The 22,103-nt window shown below is 30.5% G+C and overlaps 3 protein-coding genes across 5 annotated transcripts; all 3 read left to right on the forward strand.

Moving 5' to 3' along the window:
• The first annotated feature begins 516 nt into the window (after window positions 1–516).
• stau (double-stranded RNA-binding protein Staufen) lies at window positions 517–10,446 on the forward strand. Of its 2 annotated transcripts, none has more exons than XM_070635611.1 (7): window positions 517–694; window positions 1,012–1,181; window positions 5,378–6,679; window positions 6,735–6,987; window positions 7,045–7,212; window positions 7,379–8,209; window positions 8,268–10,446. In XM_070635611.1, the coding sequence occupies exons 2-7, from the start codon at window positions 1,078–1,080 to the stop codon at window positions 8,325–8,327; spliced, it is 2,718 nt and encodes a 905-aa protein (XP_070491712.1). In that variant the 5' UTR covers window positions 517–694; window positions 1,012–1,077; the 3' UTR covers window positions 8,328–10,446. The 2 variants fall into 2 exon arrangements, with proteins under 2 accessions (XP_070491712.1, XP_070491721.1); XM_070635620.1 differs by having other exon boundaries at window positions 7,394–8,209.
• A 127-nt stretch (window positions 10,447–10,573) lies between these two features.
• On the forward strand, window positions 10,574–11,576 carry BCAS2 (BCAS2 pre-mRNA processing factor). The gene is made up of 2 exons (XM_070636502.1): window positions 10,574–10,723; window positions 10,785–11,576. Exons 1-2 carry the CDS (start codon window positions 10,649–10,651, stop codon window positions 11,511–11,513), a joined length of 804 nt encoding a protein of 267 aa, XP_070492603.1. The 5' UTR covers window positions 10,574–10,648; the 3' UTR covers window positions 11,514–11,576.
• Window positions 11,577–11,951: 375 nt separating this feature from the next.
• LOC139087543 (coronin-1C-like) lies at window positions 11,952–16,563 on the forward strand. Of its 2 annotated transcripts, XM_070636387.1 has the most exons (5): window positions 12,117–12,256; window positions 12,556–12,680; window positions 12,805–13,101; window positions 13,847–15,109; window positions 15,283–16,563. In XM_070636387.1, the coding sequence occupies exons 2-5, from the start codon at window positions 12,663–12,665 to the stop codon at window positions 15,409–15,411; spliced, it is 1,707 nt and encodes a 568-aa protein (XP_070492488.1). In that variant the 5' UTR covers window positions 12,117–12,256; window positions 12,556–12,662; the 3' UTR covers window positions 15,412–16,563. The 2 variants fall into 2 exon arrangements, with proteins under 2 accessions (XP_070492481.1, XP_070492488.1); XM_070636380.1 differs by lacking the exon at window positions 12,556–12,680 and having other exon boundaries at window positions 11,952–12,256.
• The last annotated feature ends 5,540 nt before the right edge of the window (window positions 16,564–22,103 follow it).

The raw sequence follows: 22,103 nt of genomic DNA on the forward strand, positions 1-22,103 counted from the left end.
TATCCTGAGCTTTTGAGCAACATTGTACCAATATGAAATTGCGAAATTCAAAATTTCAAAGTAACGAACAATCAGAGTTGGCTTATCAAAAAATAAAAATTTATAGTGAAATTGAAAAAAAATTCAAATTTTTGGTAAGGATCAGAGATTAGAATAAGTTTAATTTAAGTGATTTACAAAACATTCAAAGAAATGCTGTGAAATTAAATTAATCAAGGTGATTTAGCTTTCCTATAAAATTCTGAGCATTCAAATACGTTACATAAAAATTCAAAAATTTCACATTGCTCAGTGTTGCTCAGGGGGCTGCCAACAAGAAAGAAAATAGAAATCTAAAAAACTCATTAATTAAACCATGATTTACAATTCAAATAACACCATTGTCTTCATTATTCTATAATCTACTATAATCAAGGAAATTACCAGCCTTAATCAAAGCAAAATGAGACTTTTTCAAATTTTTATGAAATTCGATTTAACGACTGGAAAAATTTTAAATCTAAGAGAAAATAAAAAGAAGAGGAAAAAACATAATATTTATTAAATTTATTAAAAACTAAGTTAATTCACTAGAGTTATGATTTAAGAATTGTTAAAAATTGCTCTTACGTTTAAATTGTTCGTATAGTGGCTAAATTTGCGAATTTAACTGGACATTTGAGATAAAAATCACAGAAAATTCATTCCTTAAAAGGTTTGTCTCATGAAAAATTTCAATATTGCAAAATAAAATCTCAAAAATTTCAAGTGATATTCATGAATTAAGAAGTTTAATAAGATTGTTCAAGTATAATGAGTTATTTATAAGATAATGAACATAATACAGTCGTGAATTGATTTAAATAAATCTATTATTGGATTAAAAGTCTCAATATGGAAGTAACGTGAAAAGAAAATGCCTAAAAGTGCATCATCGATTATTGTCCTACATTTTAAAGACTGAATTTCACTATTTTTTGACTGAGTGTATCTGTGTGTACCTTTCTAATTCACTTAATATTATATTTACAGTGTGGTTTTGTGAGAAATTTAAGAGAATTATTGACCTAAAGACGTTTAAGTAAAGAACATTACAAGATGATCCATCCACATAATCATCATATGCATCCAATCAATGTATCCCAGCCACCACCACAACATATGCAGCAGCAACAAAATATGTCACAGACAAATCCACAAAGGTAATGATAATAAGCATATTAAGGTATTTTTGGCTATAATGAAAATTTTTTGTGACGTTGCAAAAAAAACTAGTGATGTGATTTCTGATTATGCGCGAAAAGGGAATCATATGTGAAATCAAAACAGTCATAGACTGACTAATAATATTAAATGTACATAAATCCTTGAAAAAGAAACCTGTTGAAATGCTTCCTTAAGAATGAAATGAAGACTTTTTTTTGGCAATCTACAAAAAAATTTCGCTGACCCAATTAATATTTGCATCTATTACAGTCAAATCGTGTAGCGAATTTAACAAAAAAATGATGCCTCAAGATATCTGTGTGTGTATAAAACCAACAATCATATCGTTCTTCCTCTCACCGGAGGAAAATAAATAAATCACCATGAAAATAAGAAAACTGGAATTTTTTTATTAAAAACAGATACTTGCATAGACACATCTTTAAAAGATATACCTTTAGTAGCAATAGGATGAAAAGAAATAAGAGATAGAGAGAGAACTTAGACTTCTTAGCGAAAGTGAAAAGACGAGAAAGGAAGAAGACAAATTTGTATAAAAAGGGGGTCAAACACTATCAAATTACAATAGAACTGAGGCATCAACAACAATGCAAATTCCGCTAGAATAATCTTTTATATACCTTCCTTTTTCGCTCTCACTACCGAATTAAAAATCATGCTCAGGAATTTATTTAATGCGTTTAATATTGCCTGATGAAGAAACAATAAAAACTGGTAGGGAAAGTTGGGATTTTTGATCGACTGTTTAACGCATTTTTTGAATGTTTGAGAATCTAACAGATTTTAAAAATTTGAATTAATGAAAACAATTCAAATTATATCTCAAAACCCTACAAATGCATGCTCTAAAACTGTACAAATGTTTTAAAATTGTGATTTTTCGAATCCTTGAAACCCTACAAATTCTTAAATATTCATAAAACCTTACAAATGTTTTTCTTTGAGGAAATAATTGAAATTTCTTAAAATTGTGAGCCATTATTATTCAAAAATCACAGTCCTATTCATACTAAACAAATACTCAGCAAGAACGAAACCGATATATTGAAAAATACCTGAGACAGAATGACAAACGCATTAGTTTCCCCTATTTTAAATCAAACGCTTATTAAATGTACGTAGCGGATGTAAAGGATGATCATCTGGCAATGTGATGGCATTAATAGAATGAAACTATTGTATATGTGCATATGATTTTAAAGACGAAATACATGTATATATGCTTTATGTTATCGACCCTAACACCAGCTCTATAATGATCCCCTCAAATAAAACACTATAACATGTTTTATCGTAGTTGGCAAAAAAAAGTTTATAAGACTTTGTTAAGAAACTGAGAAGAAAGGAAGAAAAAATTATTCATTTTTTTGTTGTTGTATATTCTAAGTTTCTCGTTTTTGCTTTAAATAAGTTAGTTGTTCGTACAAAAGTAGGGGTTGAATTTTATTTATCATATATGAAAATGAAATGACAAGTAAATATAAAATTATTTTTTTATTATTTCTCATCATCGCGTCAATTATTTCCATTTTATAACGCGTTTTTATGGCTGAATTTTTTTATTCACTTTGACTGGCTGCGCGGGATTTATTTTTATTTAAGAGCCTTGAAACTTAAATCTAAAGTTCCGTTAAAGTTTGAATCTGAGCCGGTAAAATTTGAATTTTGAACTTTGCTAAAATTTGAACTTCAATTAGCTGCTCAATATTTGAATTTTAAGAATCCGTTGAAATTTAAATATCAAAAAGCCGTTAAAAACTAAAGTCATCAAATTCTCCAGATCATCTTTAAATTGCTATTTAAACTCATTTCAAACAATGATTGATGTCATAAAAAATGCGCTAAAATCCCTCAAATCACACGCAGACTTTTTTTTCCTCCTCTTTTTGTCGTCCACGATTGACAATAAATTAAGAGTTTAATCTTTTTTCTATTTTTATTATATTCATATTATAATAATAATAACAACATTTGAGGTTCCTCTCAAAAATTTGTACCTTCATAAGTTAGTTTTTTTGATGATAAATGACTTTTTTCGTGAATGTCTTCATTTGCAGCATAAAGACAGATTTTTCGCGTATTCATTATGTGAGATTCTTTTTTTTTGCACTTCTATGACCTAACACACATTCTTATTGACCGTGGACTCTTTTAGATCATCAATTTTGCCACCACAGCTGCAATCACGACGATTAATTTTTAGTGTAAAGGAAAATATGGCTTGTGGAGCCAATGTCATAAAAATTTATTAAAATGTGTGACATAAAAACCAGATTTTCAATTTTTTTTTTCTCTGTACAAATAACAATCATACAGCTATGAGAAACATTAAAATACATTGAAAAAAAAAGAGTCCATCGCACTCATCCACTATTGTTTCCAATTATAGTATCTCTCAGCACCATGCGATATTACAATAGAATGGACTACTATTTAAATGTTTTGATTCTCCAGTTTTTTAATGCTTATATTACAATCACAACTGCAACTCTTGATTCCTCTTTCTTTTTTCTTCTTTAGCACCCGTTGTAATTAAGGGGAGATAAAAATGTCTTGCTTTATTGTCTGCACTGTCTGTCTGACTTTTTGTCTATGTCCAACATGTTTCATCGTGTTCTTATAAATTTTTTAAAAAAGTTTGAAATTTGAAATTCTCTTGAAATTTCATTTCCGATTGTCTAGCAACTGTCTTTTTTTTGGAATAACTTAACTCAACTTAGCTTGTAAATATAAGCATTGAATAGACCTAATTTAAACTCATTTACATAGTCAAAATTGCCTTATTTACTTTGTTTGGCCGTACAGAATAATTATGATCCATGAACTCATATATCTGTCGACTGAAACTAGCTTTATGGCTTGGCAATTCTTACGACCAAGTTCAATGCTATCTTTGTCTCAAAACTGTCTTTAATTGCACAAATCTCTTTCATGGACAATTCTATGGCACTTCTAAGTATGATACATAAATCAACCAATAAGTAGCAATGATCAGGATCGCCGTACATCTGACTCTCTACTTCGTGTAGGTCAGGAATAATAAATTCCTTCGTAATTGACAATTTTAAGGCAAATCTTAAGATAACAGCCTTAAATCAAGCCACACTCATAGATTACCCAAGACCTCGAACATCTTCCATTTAAAACATTTGTATTTTAATTAGGTGGCCGTTTATAACTACGCATTTACCAATTCCTTCCCATAAGAGCGTTAAAGGCTCAATGGTACTTTATTCCAATATTGTAACGCAATTAATGAACGGCAAATTTTTAACAGTTCAATAATTTTCTTAAATTAGTGATTTCTGTAAGATCTTGTGAAGTATATGGGATATTTTGAAAATTTGGGACTTTTTAGCGAGATTCTAGTGCTTTACTGGTTTAATCCAGTTTAATCATGCAATACTTTAATTCAGTTCCGTTGATGATTTTCGGGGATTTTAACTTATAGACAGTACATTTCCTGACTGTCTGCTTATTCTTTCAAGTCTAGAGATCTAATCAATTCAATTACATTGAAAAATCAATGTCATATCGTAATCTATGCTAAATTTGATGACTTATTATCCAATTTTATATTATATGCGCTTCATTAAGAATCATATAAAGCATTCATTCCTTGTTCCTTTCTTATATTCTTTCTTCTATTAAGGAATAGAAAACTAGTATTAAAATTTCTGTCACATTATTTGATTAGGTGTCAGCAGCGCATTTTCTCATACTCTGTCAATTAACTAATTAATGCATTATAAAGGCTTAATGTCCAGGTATATGCTCAATTATAAGATTATACAGAAGCAATTTAAAGTTCCCAGTTATGAATAGTCAAGCTCCTGTATGTGTATATACACAGCCAGACACGATCATATCGAAAAGACACAATCCTATTGTCTCTCAGAATAAATAGCATGAATCGCGAAGGGTAAAAAAAAAGAAACGGTGAAATGATGAATGAGTATGATTCTTATATCCTTAAAGAACGTTTCTCTCGGTTGCGGTTTGAAGTAATAAAAATTTTATTAGATTGTTGCGCTCAGTTTATTGTCTAATTTCGTATATGATGCATCATAAGGTTTTAAAATTAAATTTGAGTGCATAGGATAGAAAATTGTGAGATTTTAACGTCCATAGTAAGTCATTTAAATTAATAAATCATATTTATCGTCCACAGAATGAATCATCATCATTATCAGCAGAGATTAAATCATCAGCAAATCCAGCAACATCCACAACAACACCATAACAATGGAAATAGAAATCTAAATGGCATTAATCAACATCAAGTTCCTCCATTAATTCCAAAGCAACATCTTCATCAAAATATTGCAACATTAAATCAAAAACCACCGCAACATGTGAACAATAATCAATCGTCACAAAATTCTCAAATTCAGCCATCCGTCGTATCGTCGCGTTTGTCTTATGACAGTATGAATGTTAAACAACAAAATCTGAGACAAACAACAAATAAAATTCCAATTTCAGAATCAAATATTCAATCGAATAATAATAACAATTTGAAACGCGAGAGCAGTTCGAGTGTTCCACATAGTGCAACCGCAACACTTCCAACAAATAATTCTTCAATTGTAACCAACTCTATAATCACAGTTCCACCAACTTTATCACATCATCATCAGACAAATATTTTGCCAAATTATCAACATCAACAGCAAAAAATTGATTTAATTAAGTCCGATAAGTCATCAACTCCAATTGTGAGTGCAAATAAGGAAAATATAATTCCCGTCGTGACTGCAGCTAGTCTTAATAATTCATCATCATCGACATCATCACAAGGCATTATCCTTAATAATTCAATCACTGAAATTATATCAGCTGAAAATACCGAAAAAGGAATTGAATCGTTAGCAAATGCAAAGGAAAAGACACCAATGTGCTTGGTTAATGAACTGGCACGATTCAATAAAATTGAACATCAATATCGTTTAGTGAGCGAACAAGGTCCGGCACATAAGAAACGATTTACAGTGATTTTAAAATTAGGTGATGAGGAATATGCTGCGGAAGGATTAAGCATTAAGAAGGCTCAACATGCAGCAGCTAAAGATGCTATTATTAAGACATCTTATAAGCATCCGCCATTGAAGACTAATCGATTAAAAAGCTTGCAATCGGCAGCTAAAGGAAATTCCAACATAACACCAACAGTTGAACTTAATGCATTGGCTATGAAACGTGGTGAACCAACTGTTTATACTGTCCTTAGTTCAACAGTTAATCCACCCGTTAATCCACAATATGGACAACAACAAACACCACAATTTAATGGAATTGGACGTGGAAATCCTTATCAAAGGAGATTCAATAGTCAACGCGGTGGCGGTGGAAATCGCTTTAATAGCAGTTTTAGTGCTCCTGAAATCTTTCATATTGCATTACAAGTTGGAAGTCGAACATTCTCTGGAATGGGACCGACACAACAAGCTGCGCGACATGATGCTGCTGCAAGGTACTTATTACTTACTTCCTTAATTTCTCATAATTAATTATTATTCATTTTTTAGAGCTTTGGAAGTTTTAAAGCCACTGACATCCGACAGTGAAACAACACAAAAATTATCAACTAGTGGCTCAACAGCAAGCGATTTAGATGATGCCGATGACAGTCTCATTAATTCAGACATTAAATCGCCAATTTCAATTGTTCATGAAATGGCATTAAAAAGAAAATTGACAGTTTCATTTGAGGTGCAAAGTGAGAAAGGTCCACCTCACATGAAAGTCTACACGACGTTGTGTAAAGTTGGAACAATTGTGGTATGTAATCATTGTTAATTGATTAACTTGAATATGGATTAATCCTTCCATTTGTAGACTGAGGGCGAAGGAAATGGTAAGAAATTATCAAAGAAAAAGGCTGCTGAGAAGATGATGGAAGAATTGAAGAAATTACCACCGCCTTCGCCTGTTGAAGAACCAATTAATAATCGTGGAAACACTAAGGGACGTCGTAAGCAGCAAATGACGCAACAACAGCAACCTGTAAGCTACTTTCAAATTTAACGAATTTTTGTGATTTAAATTTTAACGAGTTTCTAAGATTTGAAATTTAGGTTCAATTTCTGAACACTTAAGAAATCCGTTGATTTTCAAATTATAAAAATCCGTTAGAATTCTAGAAATATTCCTGATACTAAATTATATTTAGACATCTAATTTCCAGGTTGTCAAAAAGAAGACTCGCAATTTGATCAAGGAAAAATTGGAACAAAGTAGTAATGTCGATGAAATCAACCCAATATCACAGCTTATTCAAATTCAACAAGCACGAAAGGAAAAAGAACCAACATATGTGGTTGTTGATGAACGTGGAACTGCACGTAGACGTGAATTTGTTATTGAAGTGTCAGTTAGTGGATATTCAGCAACAGGAACAGGACCTAATAAGAAACTTGCAAAGAAAATTGCTGCTGAAAATCTATTAATTGCTATGGGAGTTAATGCATCGAAACCTATTATTGAAACTCCAATTATTGAGAAGAAGAAGAGCGATATGAGTGAAAAAGGAAAGAAAGTTCAATTCAATGATGCAGATACAGTTAAGAAGACGCCAGCAAAGTCAACACCTGGAAGTGGCGGTCGTCAAATCGTTCCTGGACTCTTACTGGTTTCAAATACTGAAACTTTCTCAACACCATCGAAACCAGTCACAACTCCATCATCGACAACAACATCATCATCATCGAAGGATAATAGTTCCTTACAAAGCACTGATCATACAGCAACTGAAAAGCAGTCATCAAGTCCCAACTCAAATGCAAGTAACAATGACAGCGGTATCGGTGAAAATGGTGTCAGTCCACGTGATCAACTCAACTATCTTGCCCAATTAATTGGATTTTCAGTTTCCTATGCTGACTTTCCGAAAGCAAATCACACGGAATTCTTATCGTTGGTCACTTTATCAACTGATCCTCCTCATATGGGCCATGGTAATGGCTCAACAGTTGACGAATCTAGAGATTCTGCTGCTCTTAAGGTAATTTTACTCATAATTCTTATTTATTTTAATATTAATTTAATGTTTCTGTCTACAGGCACTCAGTGTTCTTAGTGAGCTTGGAATAGATAATGTCAAACCGAAAGGATCAAAATAGTTAAACATATTTTAAACATAACAAAAAAAAAGTCATGTCAAACGGTATGAAAAGAACGAAAAAGTTGCAAAAAGTATGATTTATATAGTTTAACGCAAAAAAAAAATGGAAACGAAAAAAAGTGAAAATAATACGAAGAGAAATATTATGTGCAAATATTTTAGTGAATTGATAAAAAAAATATGTTATTGGAATTATTCTTTCAGTGCTTTTGTTTTTTTACATGAACAGTGCTTTTTATTATCCTTATTCTGCTTATAATATAACTATAATTAATATTCTTCATCATAAAAATTGTTTTCATTCAAATTCTTATACTTTATGACTCAAATCTAGTGGAAAATGTTGAGAAAAAGTTTTGATTTCTTTTAGAATCGACAGAATTAATTGAAAAAAAAAAATATTTAAAAATTAGTATTGATTATAACTATAATTGAATTAATTTTCATATGTAAAATTGTTCGACAACTACCTATTTGTAGCATGATAAAAATTATTATTATTATTAAAAAAAATGGAATTCAAAATTAATTGTGTCACAAAGGAAAATATGAATGGAATATAGGGGAGTTGATTTAACTAAGAAGTGTTAAAAATGTAACGGAAACTCACATTACGATTCATGGAACTGGAATACATCACATTTGGTGGATATTGTGAATAATAAATGAGTGAAATTTAACCTAGTTTATGCAAAAACGTTTCAAAAATGTTGCTTTATTGTTAACGCAACTGTTGTGTGACATAAAAATGGAGAAATTTGGAAGAAAATGACGATTGTGTCATCAACTGTTGTGCAACATTAAAACCAAACCACATTAAATTTCAAATTTTGAAAATACGTTAAATACTCATTTTAGAGAAATATTTAAAATATTAAGAATTTGAATTGTATTGTGTCTTATCACGCCATTTTTGACATTTTATAACGAAATCAGCTCCTCTTAAAGAATATATCTTTGTTTTTTCTTCTTCATTGCAATGAATTTTTAAACATAATGCTTATTAAATGTCTGATTATAACTTATTATCTATTAAAACAAAGAAATAAAAAAAAAAATGTGTATGCAGACGTAGCGAAGCAATTTAGTGTGTCATTAAAAAATAGTTTTTGCTTCGCTACGTTTAATTAAAATTATATCCCATTCATAATTATATCTCGTATAAGCTTTTCTATAAAACAATAATAAATGAATATTGTAATATGAAAGCTATATACTTTTAGTATTATAATGATAGAAGAAAAGAAAAAAAAAAATAATTAATTAATTTGTTTCTTAAAAGATCTCAAATGTGGATGCTATGAAGATTCCTTTTCGATGATAAACAAAATGAATGGATAGACTTTTAAGAAACAAATTCAATTGTCTTTATATTAAAAATCGTCTTTTTTTTCTTCGATCTTTTTCTTTTTGATTTAGTTGGAAAAAGGAAATTTTTTAAAAAGTAGTCAATAGAAATTTAAATTTCATTAAGTTAAGATTTCTTTTGCGTCAAAATTAGCTATTGGATATGGATTGCTTGGTCACATTTCTGGATCAAACCGTTACTTGCTGCTAGAAATTTCAATAATTGAATTTAAAAAAATAACTATCACAAGAATTTTAAATTGAAAAATTACGTAGAGTTTACATGATTACCACCTAGTAATACACTGAATAAGCACATCCACTCCAAAAATAAATTCGAGAACATACCACAAAGACATCTTAACTTAATGAATAATAAAAGGAAAGCGGTTGCACATTTTTAAACTTCTCAATAAAAAAATAGTGATTTTTTCTCGAGAAAACTTTATCATTGAAATGAAATGAATGTTTAAAATTTCCTTTTGTCCTGAAAATTAGTCTATACATATACATATATAAAAAAAATAATTAAAAAAAAAAAATTGTGAGCTTTCCCGGAACATTTCATATTAATGTGAGGAAAAAATTATTCATTATGAGTAGGTCAAAATTATCAGCAAAACCTATCAAATCATTTGTTTAGTTCGTTAAATTTTTTGTTTTATTGTTTCTGAATTTTATTTATTGTCTAATCTAATGTCATGATGCCCGTAAAGAATTTTACAAATTTCAAAGGAAAAGTTTCAAATAAAATATTTGAAAAACGTTAATTGTGCTTGTTTTTATTGCTTAATTAATTTTCAGGACCTTAAACTTCATTTTATTGCATTAACATGTGGCTGTAAATTTAACGGCCAAAATTTGAATTTTACACATCAAGTTACACATCAATGTGTAAAATTTTCTAGAACTTTGTTTATATTGCAGTAAAAATCATTTATTTAATTAAATACAGTAAGAATCACATTTAAAATGGCAAATGAAATATTAGTAGATGCATTACCATACTTTGATGTTGGATTTGACGAGCCGGGAGTCCGGGAAATGGTAAAATATAGAAAAACTTTAATCGTTTTACAAAATTATAATCAAAACAAATAATTTTCAGGCATTGGCAATGGTTGATGAAGAATGCAGGAGATATAAGCCATCAAAGAACTATCTTGAAAGTTTACCACCACTTAACACAGCAGCATTTGAGACAGACCTAATGAAAAATGAATTCCAGCGTCTGGAAAGTGGCGCTCGAATGGAAACAATGAATACAAAAAGATATGAACTTCCAGCACCGCCAACAGGAAAATTGGGAGAAATCCAAGCATGGCAAGAAGCGGTTGACAACTCATTTGCACAATTGGAACATCAATCTATAAGATATTTAAATTTAGAGCTTCTACAAAAGTATGGATGTGAATCATGGAAAATAGCTTTAGAAGTTCTAGTCGGTCTTAGTGCGCGTGCACAAAAGGATTTATCAGAATTAAAGAAAGAGATTCAAGAAATTAATTGGAGAAGAAAGTCAAAGCAAATCGAAACTGGCGAGAAACTTAACAGGCTAAATCAGCAATGGGCTCAGCTTGTGTCCTGCAACTTTGAGATCGAATTAGCCATTGAAACTATCCTTCAGCAAATCAACAATCTATCTCAAGCTAAAGAGGAAGCAGTTGAAGAAAAGTCACCTGAAGAGAAGCCTGAATCACCTGAAGCAAAAGAAGACGTAGAAGTTGAAACAAAAGAAACAAATGGTCACAAAGAAGAGAATGGGAATTCAAATGGAAGTGAAGAATCAAATGAGAATGAGCAAGTAGACAATCAAGAAGATGTAGAAATGTCATAAGATAATTTACACTGGATCTTTATATTATAAGGAATAAAATTGAGAATTCAAGAAGGACATAAATTTCATGAATTAAGTTGCAATTATTTTAGATAGTTGGTTGATTCTGATTCCATAATTATGGCATGTTAGGTCAGAATAAGGATATTCTTGCAGATTTGAGTCAATAGATTTGTAGATGTGATTTGATGTATCACATAATAATATTAAGTTTTTTGCAGAAATAAGGTCACTTGAAGGATCTGACGTCACATTCTTGTCTCAAAGTCAACAGTCACATTCATGATACACGATAGCTATCAAATTTTAAGTAAGAATTCTAAATTATTAAACTTTATAGGAAATTTATAGCTAATATTATACCAAGCCAACCCTTGTAGAAACGTCAGTCATTAGCTGCGTACGTAAATCGTAGATGCTTAAAAGCCAATACATAGAAGTAAATTTTGCAAAATCGCGAGAGAGAGATCACACGAAAGAAAATTTTTTCCCATAAATATTTTCTGATTTCTCTAATTATTTTCCTCTAATAGAATAGTTTCATTTCTGTTTTAGCAGTTCTGTGCATCAAAAGGGAATTAAAAAGTAATAATAAAAAAGTCAAGAAAAGGTTTTCAATGCGTGGTGAAAATAAGGAAAATATATTGAGTGAAAAAATATTGGCAGAAGTCATAGCCGATGATATAAAAGCCAATCAAAAGTCATTAATTGACTCATCTTCGTGCAATAAACCGGAAAAGAAGGTAAAAGACCACGGCATTTGGCATTTTAAAGTTTGAATTTTATGATTTTTTATACAATTTTTTATTACACAAAATACGTGAGAAAGTGAGTGAACTCATTACGTGGGCGTATGTATCGCATATTCATTATGAAAAGAAAAAAAAGGACTGCTGCGTGTGAAGGAAGAAGAAAATCAACAAATGAGGATGACTCATCCGTCCATATGATTTTTGTTATTATGCTGCTTATGTTTGTTTTTTGTGCACATTTTAATTTAACTCTTATTTTTTCTTGTTTTTTTGTATGTTTTCTCCTCTAGTTAATTATTGCATATTGAAAGATTTTATTATTGTTTAATTTCCGTGCATCGAAAGCTTTGTGATTAATAATTTTTATTATTAAGTGCTTATTTGTATTTTGAAAAAAATGAGAAATGACTCACAGGTAAATTATTGTTTCCATTGCACATATAATTTGTTGCTTATTCTTCCTGTAAAGTTGCTTTACATAACCCGGCATTAATGTTTTTCTTTCTTTCTCTTTCTTTCGATCATTATCTGGTGTGTAGATATGGTTCAAAGGCGTACGTGCCAGCAAATTTCGCCACGTTTTCGGATCATCGAGGAAAGAATGTTACACTGACATTAGCATTCATCGTAATGGAAAAGATGGTAATTTAGTTTGCGTCAATCCAAATTTTCTGGCAATTGAGGCGGATGCAGCATTTATTGTAATTCCGTTAACAACAACTGGACGAATTGACTTTCAACGTTGTAAAGTCATTGGACATACAAGTCAGATTTTTGACCTAAAATGGAATCCTTTCAATGACTATGAAATTGCATCAGCATCAGATGATTGCACTGTAAGTCTTTTTTTATTTATTGTTAAATGCTGACTTCATTTGTCTTCAACTTTAATTGAATTTTTTCTTCGTATTAGCGTAGTTTTGATGAGGAAATTGATTTATTGATGCTCACTTTGTCTCTCGCGTTTTTCATTGTTTCTAGTTTAATTGTTCTGATTTGTTCATGAACTCAATTTACTAGGAACTCTCTTTTGTCGAAGAAATCGATGAATAATATACTTTGAACGAAATTAGTCCAGATTTAATAAAGAGCAATTGAGGAATTTCATGGAATTATTTTGAATTCTTGAATATTGAGTCATGATATCATGGATTCATTGTAAGAAATCAAGCTCGATGAGATTCGAATCCTTGCTTACTAATTTAAGTCCATTGTTGATCACTTTAGTCTTTTAAATTCTTCCTCTTTTGCCATTTAAGTAACCTTGAGTAACTTTGACATTCAAGTGTTACTTTGCGGCTATTAAGATAATACCTGACATTAATGAGCATCGCTAATTCTATCTCTTAAATTTCTCAAATCAACTCATTCAAATCTCAAGTTTAAATCAATCAAAACCACTCAATTATCCATTAAAAAATGCGCTAACATCTTCAACAAACAACTTATGTCATATTGTTGCCCCGACTGTTGCACATTGTTGTTTACTATTTAACACATTATCAATGCACGATAATCATTTTTACTTATCAAATTCTTTGTAATTCAACAAGTTTATTATACTTTTAATTCCATTTTTAGATAAAATTGTGGAATATTCCTGTTGGTGGATTAACAAGCTGTTTATCGGATTATAAAGCTGAGTTTCTTGGACATCGTCGTAAGGTCACGCAACTTGAATGGCATCCAACATGCGAAAATGTTCTTATCAGTATTGGATTCGATAATTTAGTTATCGTCTGGGATGTCTCACCAAATCCATTGAATGGAAATAATATTTTAAAGATAATTGATTGTCATGTTGACCAAATTTATAGTCTTGCTATAAATCGCGATGGCACATACATTGCAACAACGTCGAAGGACAGAAACTTGCGTATTATTGAACCGAGAAATGGCATTGTTGTTTCTCAAGGTCCATGTCATAATGGCACAAAGTGTTCAAAAGTCATCTTCTTAAGTGATGATAAAGTACTTACAACAGGATTCTCGAAGCATTGCGATCGTCAATATGCTATTTGGAATCAACATGATTTAAAGAAGCCTCTTGTTGCTGCCGATATTGATTCATCAAGTGGTATTATGCAGCCATTTTATGATGCTGAAACTAAAACGCTGTATTTGTGTGGAAAGGGTGAAGGATGTATCAGATATTATGAGATTGTTGATGAGGCACCATACATTTATTATTTAAATCAATTCATCTCGGGACAGCCACAAAAGTCTCTTGGTTGGATGCCTAAGCGTGCATTAAATGTTGCTACTTGTGAAATTTTCCGCTTCTACAAGCTTCATGCTACTGGCAATGTTGTTGAACCAATATCCTTTATTGTACCAAGAAAGTCATCATTATTTCAAGCAGATATTTATCCTGATACATTATCAACAACTCCTGCTATGAATATTAATGAATGGTTTGTTCTTGGTAAGAATGCAAAGCCTATACTTATGCCGATGCATAGAGAACCATCGAATGAAGTTATTTTAAGAAGAATCACACACATTAACGAAAATGCTGTTATTCGAAATAAAGACAAAAATGAAGAAAACAAAGCCGTTCATAAGCAAACGGAAATAATTGTGGATACCAGAAACAGCAAAGTAATTGCTGACAATAATATTACAAAGAAATTTGCGTTTTTATCTCATGAAACTGTTCCTGATTATCGACCAGCTAATGAGCGCATTTATAATAAGCAAGAAAAGACAAATACCAATCAAAGTACAAAAATTCAACAATTGCAATCGATTTTTGGTCAACAACCAAGAGATACTGACCATAATAGTTCACCTAAGCACATTAATTCTTTGGAAAATGTCAACATTGTTCATGCTGAAAATGAGGTTGGTATTTTTGAGCTTTAACGGATATTTTTTCAAAAATTTGAACTTTCGTTAAGATTTAGACGAAGAAATTTTGAAATTTTGAACTTTCAACGGTTTTTGTCTTCAAATTTTGAATTTTAAATCTCAAATTTTCGTTAAAAATGACTAATAATCTCTCATTATCCTTACAGTTGAAGAAAGTTATTCAACAGCAATCTGATGAGATCAAAAATCTTCGCAATCAGTTGAAAACTTCTGACAAACGGATCCGTGAACTTGAATTTGAAGTGAAAAAATTGCGTTTAGAGGTTAAGAATTAAGCCTTTAACAAACAAAATATTATATCATTTTACAATATGATACACCATGCGTAAGGCTTCGTGATGCCTGCATTTTATTTCTATATTATAAGTATATTAAGATTAATTTTGCACGAAACGTGATGACTTATGTTTTTCATATTTTTTATTTGTGATAAAATACGAAGCACAATTTATGTATTGTTTAAGATTATGTAGGAATGATATGCTATAAAAAAAACAATTAATACGTGTTATCAGCGGAGCTTTTAACGTAAAAACATCACAAAACAGAACGCGCGTTGTGAGTAAAACAAAACAAAAAAAAATATTTTTAATTATTAAGGACAGTCGCTTAATTATAGATGTGTAGGGTTTTAATCTTTCCTTCTTAATGATGTTGCAAAGACTTGACAAAAAAAAGAATTCCAATATTTTTGGCTTTTGAAAACTTTTATGACAAATTTTGATGAAACTTTTTGCATTTATAAGAAAAAAATGAGAGAATAATTGAAGAAATCGATAAGACATGGCTTTTTACAACAGTGATGTTCAAACTTTTCTACCCGCAACTCAAACCTTCAATAAATTTTACACTTTTTATTCCTTCACATGCACAGAAGCTCACAGCTTCAATATATTTTTGGCGTGCATCGAAGGATTCTAAATGCTAGAAAATAAATTGCTTAAAATCACTTGATAAGAACACAATAAGGATGGTTCTGCTAACAGTTTGAACATCTCTGGCTTTTACTCATTCCAAAATTTTTGACAATTTTTAGTTCTCTATTAGATTTATTTTGGCCACAAAACCGTAAAGACAGAATGAATAGTATTTGATTAGTAGCTCAAGCAAAAATCAACAAATTCAATAGATATTAAGGACAACTGTATGCATTGCATAAAAAATAGAAATTCATATATTTAAGGGGCATATAAAGTATTTTTATAATCAAAGTTTTCTGCTATATTATTGGTCGATGATGATACAACTCAATAATGGAAAATAATAAGAATAACAATGAGACAAAACAAACATAATAAGACAAATGATTGCTGATTTTACGTAGTGATATTAATAAGCTTGATAAAAACAATTATATCCAAAGAGATCAATCATCAATAAAAAATAAAGCTTATCAAAAAAAGGCGAAGAAGAAAGAAGAAAAAAGATAACAAGTTTTATTTACTTCTGTTTCTAGCGAGACGACCGATAAACAGTGTTGATAACCTAAATATCTGCATTGAACTAGATCATGTGAGCTGTTCGAGAATCATGTCGCAGACAGGCGACTCAAGCTGCATGTCGTCATCTTCATATTCTAGAGAGATGATACAGTCATCTTGATGCGATGAAGGCTGATTGTTTTCTTTAATAAGTAGTAAGAATCATCACTTCTTCTGAAGGAACTAAAGTCAGGTCAAATCTGAAACTAAACATCTACAATCTCTCCCTGGCTAAGATAATATGTAGCCTAGACAAACTCTACAATTACAACACTGCAAATAATCAAAGAGGTATGAAGTCGTTAATTACAATTAAGCAGTAGCTAAGTAGTACTACAAATGACATGTTTGTTTGGTACTTGAAACTGCCTTCAACATATTGACACTTATTCACATTATCAAGCTCATTCAAGTGAATTGATTTTTATATCGTCTTGTATCTACCCTTCAACTCGTCTATGCTTTCAGAGCTGCTTTCAATATTTCAAGTCAACTGTCTGATATTACGTCGTGCTCTTACTTATCAGCATTGATTTCTCAAGTTATGTTGAATATAGATTGATGATAAGATAATTCAATTGAGATGTTACTTACGATTGAAATTATACCGTCTTCACTCTTGACGCTTTTGGATGTCAACTTACAAATTGAATTGAATGCTTTATTTTGGAGTCAATTTAAATGCAAGGGATTGAATTTTGTGTCTTTTAGATTGTAAGAGATTCAAAGATGATTAAGTTATTACAAGAGTTGAGTATGTTAGTCACTTTTGATTAGTTCTTAATGAGGTTGTTCCTTTATAATGTTCGCTTTTTAAGGAGATAAAGAGGTTTTCTATTTGAATTATCACAAAAGTTCAGATGTAGCTTTTTCTCATTAAATAAGGTAGCAGCCTCATGGCAAACTTCGTAAAGAATGATCTCATTATTAAAAATAATAAATAAATGTCAAAAATGAGCAATCCCTTTCGGTATTTCAATTTTATGATGGAATTTGCTTCTATTTTGAAAAGGGTCAATCAAATTTTTCAAATAGCGGGACATTTTGTGTAACAAGTTTCTTTAAAGGATGAACCTTTAATAATAAAGAGTGATGAAGTAACACAATTCAGGCAGAAACAGTAAATGGGAGGAAACAGCAACAAGCTTTATGTCCTGTCACAACCAATTGAAATGACTGTTGGATGTTCAGATTTAGCATTTAGAACATTCTTTTATATTTCTATTATAAACAATTTCATCAAGCTGCTAGCATTCAACAGTTCCTGGTGTTTACATTCTTCAACTATGATGACAGATGTCACAAAAACAGTATCTAGATGTTTCTCAATACCTCAGCAAGATATCGGAATTGTTTAAAAATCTTCTCATACTTATTGACAGCCCTTATCTCGTCCGAAAACAAGCAAATCGTTTTAAAATGTTACTTCATACCAAAATGATTAGCTGTCACTTGATACACACATTAGTATGCAATTATTTATAAATAAAATTTTATTACAGCATCTTGTGAATAAGTCAAATAAAAATTTATAATTTCCGTCTGATTCAGAAAGTCATTAAAGTCATAAATAATCACATCTCGAATTTCATTGGCACAGAAAAGATTTTTGCTGTATTCCAATTTCAAATTATTTCGTTCACAGCACGAGAAAACCAAAAAGATCTGCCTAAATTGAGCAAAAAAATGCTAGAGATTTAAGGTAAGGTTTCCGTCCAATTCAATGAATTTTTCACGTGCACAAAGATTTTTTCACAATTTTCATGGCTTTTACGATAACAGAACAATTTCGTAACAAACCTTTTCGTTGACGTCAACTAAATGTAAATCTCATCGCAGTTGACATTTCAATTTTTTATTATTTTACTTTGACAAAAATATTCTTTGCGTGCATTCTAATGTCAATATAAGTCACTTCCTAAAGCCAATAATTCATATATATAGCATAAATCTCTTGGAGAGCACCTTTTGATGAAGTATGAAATACATTTTTTCCATTTAAAGTCCATCAATCGTTAAACAAAAATTGACAAATTGGTTTCCATAGATAAATATCTATCCATTTTCATTCGATTCACATTCCTTCTTCTAACCAGGCACATGAAATTTATTTTACGAGTGTACGACACAGAATGCCATGAGAATCCTTAAGATAACAAAAAAATTCTCTTTCTCATTTAGGACATCTATTTATCTATTTAGGCTTGCACGTTTTTTCAGTTCTGTTCATTCGTTATCTGGTTTGTAGTAAATTTGTCAGATTTCATGGGTCTGGAAAATTGTTTGGGAAAATTGAGATTTTTAGAAGTGATAACATGTTGATGGATTGGATGATTTGTAGAAAACTTGACAGAAAATTCTCAAGGTTGATTTGTCCCTAATAGTTTGGAATGTATCTTGTTTTTGTGAAGGAAAATTTATTTGATGACAGGGGAAAATCAACTTTTTTTGGTTTTAATGTTTTGATCAATTATGGGATTCTGAGGAGATTTTTCAATCAGTTATGAAGCATGAAGCTGGAACTCACAATTTAATGTCACAATCTACCTAAATGTCAAACATTAAAAATCTCATCATTATAAATTTTTCTAACAAGCTAATTTTCCCCTAAAATTTTTGTTCACATCCAATGTTTAAAGACAATATTTGACTTAATTAGTCAGTATTATAGTTTTAAAACGATCGTAAATTGTAAAGCTTTTGTGAGCAAAGAGATTATAACTATAATTACTATGCAAATTGGCCTGGAATGCTAATAAAATTTTCATTTTTCTTTCCTCCTTTTCTCGTGAGTTAGTTTTTGAAAATGTGCGAAAAATGTTGTTTGAACTTGTCAAAATTTAGCTGAAATCTGTTCCAATTATTTGAAAGAATCTCTAAAAATTCACTTAAGGGCATATGAAACACTAGAAATTCTCCACAAACGTTCAGTCATTTTTCTTGGCTTCCATCCTTGGCCACAGAAAAAAAAAATATGAAAGAGAAATTGAATCTCCACATATTGCATGCAAACACATTGAGCAATAAAGAAGAAATTCCGTTGAAGTAACGAAAACGACAAGAAAGGCATGCAAAATATTGCAATATTTGTTTAAAAAAATATTTCGAAGAAAAATAAAAAATATTTGAAAGCAAAAATCACATGTTTTATATTTCAAAGGAATGCTTACATCCATTGAACCCCATATGTTTATGAATACTTAAGGCCAATTGAGAATGGAATAGAGTAAAATAAAAAAGCATGCGAGAGAAATTCCAAAGAAGAATCGCTTGGTTCATTGATGATTTTATTTACACATATATATCGGAGATTGTGCAGATTGTTGTAAAACTAAAAACACAACAATCTCCGCTTACTATGCTTACTCATTCATATTTCGTAGAATGATCAAACAATACTCAATAAATGAATTACGTCATGAGGAATTTTTATCCAGCTTTACATTATTGCGATATATATTTTCTGTGTAACTATAGTATGTAAAGTCGCTGTTTGGTATTTTCAGCTTAATGCACCGTTTTATTGAAATTCTCGCATTATAATTGCAAATGCTTAACATTTAGCTGAAGCATTAAGCCCCAACTGTTGCACTTAAAGTTTTAAATTAAACTTTTTATTATTTTACATATCTAAAATATAGAAATAAGTTGTTGTGGCGCTTGTGGATAATCTGTAAGTGCATCAAATTGAATTCAATAAATAAAAGTCACTTTTTCTATGAAAACAAAGAAGATATTTAGTAGGAAAGAATAGAGTTGCGCAAGGTTGAATGTTGTTGTTCTTTGTAGAACTTACAAGAATTTCTCAAGTACTATGGTTGGTATGTAACATGATATATAACGGTCATTTCAAGTATCTGGAATATATGAATGACATTATTCAGATTTTAAAAATCCTCAAACATTGTCAGCTTGCTTTCAGCACAGTTTTGTACTTAATTTATTTAGCTGAAATCGTAAAAAAATAGTAACAAATGTTACAACAATTAAAATGAATTGTTTTAAATTAGTCATGTCTTTGTAGAAATTTTCAGATTTACTATGAGCTCTAAAATTCGTGAGAGTATAAACGTGAAAAATGGAATAATGAGACTAATTGAAAAATATGGAAGATTGCCATTGAGCGATTTAATTAGTTAGTTTAGTGCTGAGTTGTGCATTAAATTATTTTTAAAAATTGTTAAAAACAACGTAAGCTTAGAAATTCCTAAAATACAACAAATATATCCAAATTGCTAACTAAAACTGAAAAGTTCAGAAAAAAATATTCAAAAATGCTTAAAAAAGACGCAAAACTATTCAAAGATGCAAAAATGTTCAAAATTTGAACATCAAATAAGGTTCAAAAGATGCAAAAGTATCACTTCGTCGCCGCGTTGACGAGAAGGCATGAACCTGTTCTGAAATAACGTTGCCGACGTCTGTTTCTGATCCATTTTTGATACAACAGCAATAATATAAATCTGAAGCATATCGTTCAGGTAAGACGTAAAAAATATTTCAATGACGCGAAAACATTCTAAATATACTCAAAAGGATGCAAACATTTGCGAATAAGGTAAGCTTTGAATATTTCAAAAATAAAATTCAGATTCAACATTTAATTGTGAAGTGATGCGGATGTGATTCAAAAAAATTACAAAAGTCCTCGTGTTATTGATCGAGGGACTTAAGCGCATTTTTGTCCCAGCGATCAGTAATTGATTGATAAGTCACTTCCAGACCTCGAAAACAAGATCCGGTAGGATCCAGATCACTTCTAGAACTAAAACACAAGATCCAGGTCACTTCTAGAACTAAAACATAAGATCCAGAAAGATCCAGTTCACTTCCAGACCTAATACACAAGATCCAGGTCACTTCCAGACCTTAAAACCAAGATCCAGTAAGTTCCAGGTCACTTCCAGACCTAAAAACCAAGATCCAGTAAGTTGCAGGTAACTTCCAGATCTTAAAAACAAGATTTATATAAAACTTCCAAAAATTTAAGAACTTCATCATTTAACGGATTTTTATAATTCAAACTTCATAACGGTCAAAAAAAATTCAAACATTGTTCAGTAAACACTGTAAAAACATCAACAAACATTGAAAAACACTGTAAAACAATGAAAAAACGTGTTGTTGTTTTTGTTGTTGTTGTATATGAAAATGAAAAATTGTTAATTATAGTATTTTTGCGTTGATTTGAAACTTCTAAATGACCGATAACCCAATAACTTGATAGAACGAAGCTATTAAAACAAACCAGAGCTTTCTACGATGTCTAGTTTTCGAGATCTCGCGTTCCAGCCGACCGACCGAACGAACGAACGAACGAACAAAGTGCATTATTAAGCTACCTTTTTGAAAACAAGTTTCAAAAATGCGCTAAAAATTTAAAATTAATCGTATTTCAATGAATTAAATAATAAATTTAGACTGATGAGTAATAAGTAGACCAAAATTGAATTTAAAACAATTTCTAGAAATGAATTTATTCATTC

The sequence above is a fragment of the Chironomus tepperi genome, unplaced genomic scaffold, assembly GCF_022539635.2.
Source record: "Chironomus tepperi strain 1889 unplaced genomic scaffold, CSIRO-AGI_Ctep_v1 contig_11, whole genome shotgun sequence".
NCBI lineage: Eukaryota > Metazoa > Arthropoda > Insecta > Diptera > Chironomidae > Chironomus > Chironomus tepperi.

Bases quoted from the DNA above. Each gene is read 5' to 3' on its own strand.
- stau (XM_070635611.1), top strand. From the start codon at position 1,078: ATGATCCATCCACATAATCATCATATGCATCCAATCAATGTATCCCAG. The intron at 1,182-5,377 runs GTAATGATAATA...TATCGTCCACAG, and splicing joins TCACAGACAAATCCACAAAG to AATGAATCATCATCATTATC. The intron at 8,210-8,267 runs GTAATTTTACTC...TTCTGTCTACAG, and splicing joins GAGATTCTGCTGCTCTTAAG to GCACTCAGTGTTCTTAGTGA.
- BCAS2 (XM_070636502.1), top strand. From the start codon at position 10,649: ATGGCAAATGAAATATTAGTAGATGCATTACCATACTTTGATGTTGGA. The intron at 10,724-10,784 runs GTAAAATATAGA...AATAATTTTCAG, and splicing joins AGCCGGGAGTCCGGGAAATG to GCATTGGCAATGGTTGATGA.
- LOC139087543 (XM_070636380.1), top strand. From the start codon at position 12,131: ATGCGTGGTGAAAATAAGGAAAATATATTGAGTGAAAAAATATTGGCA. The intron at 12,257-12,804 runs GTAAAAGACCAC...TCTGGTGTGTAG, and splicing joins GCAATAAACCGGAAAAGAAG to ATATGGTTCAAAGGCGTACG. The intron at 15,110-15,282 runs GTTGGTATTTTT...TTATCCTTACAG, and splicing joins TTGTTCATGCTGAAAATGAG to TTGAAGAAAGTTATTCAACA.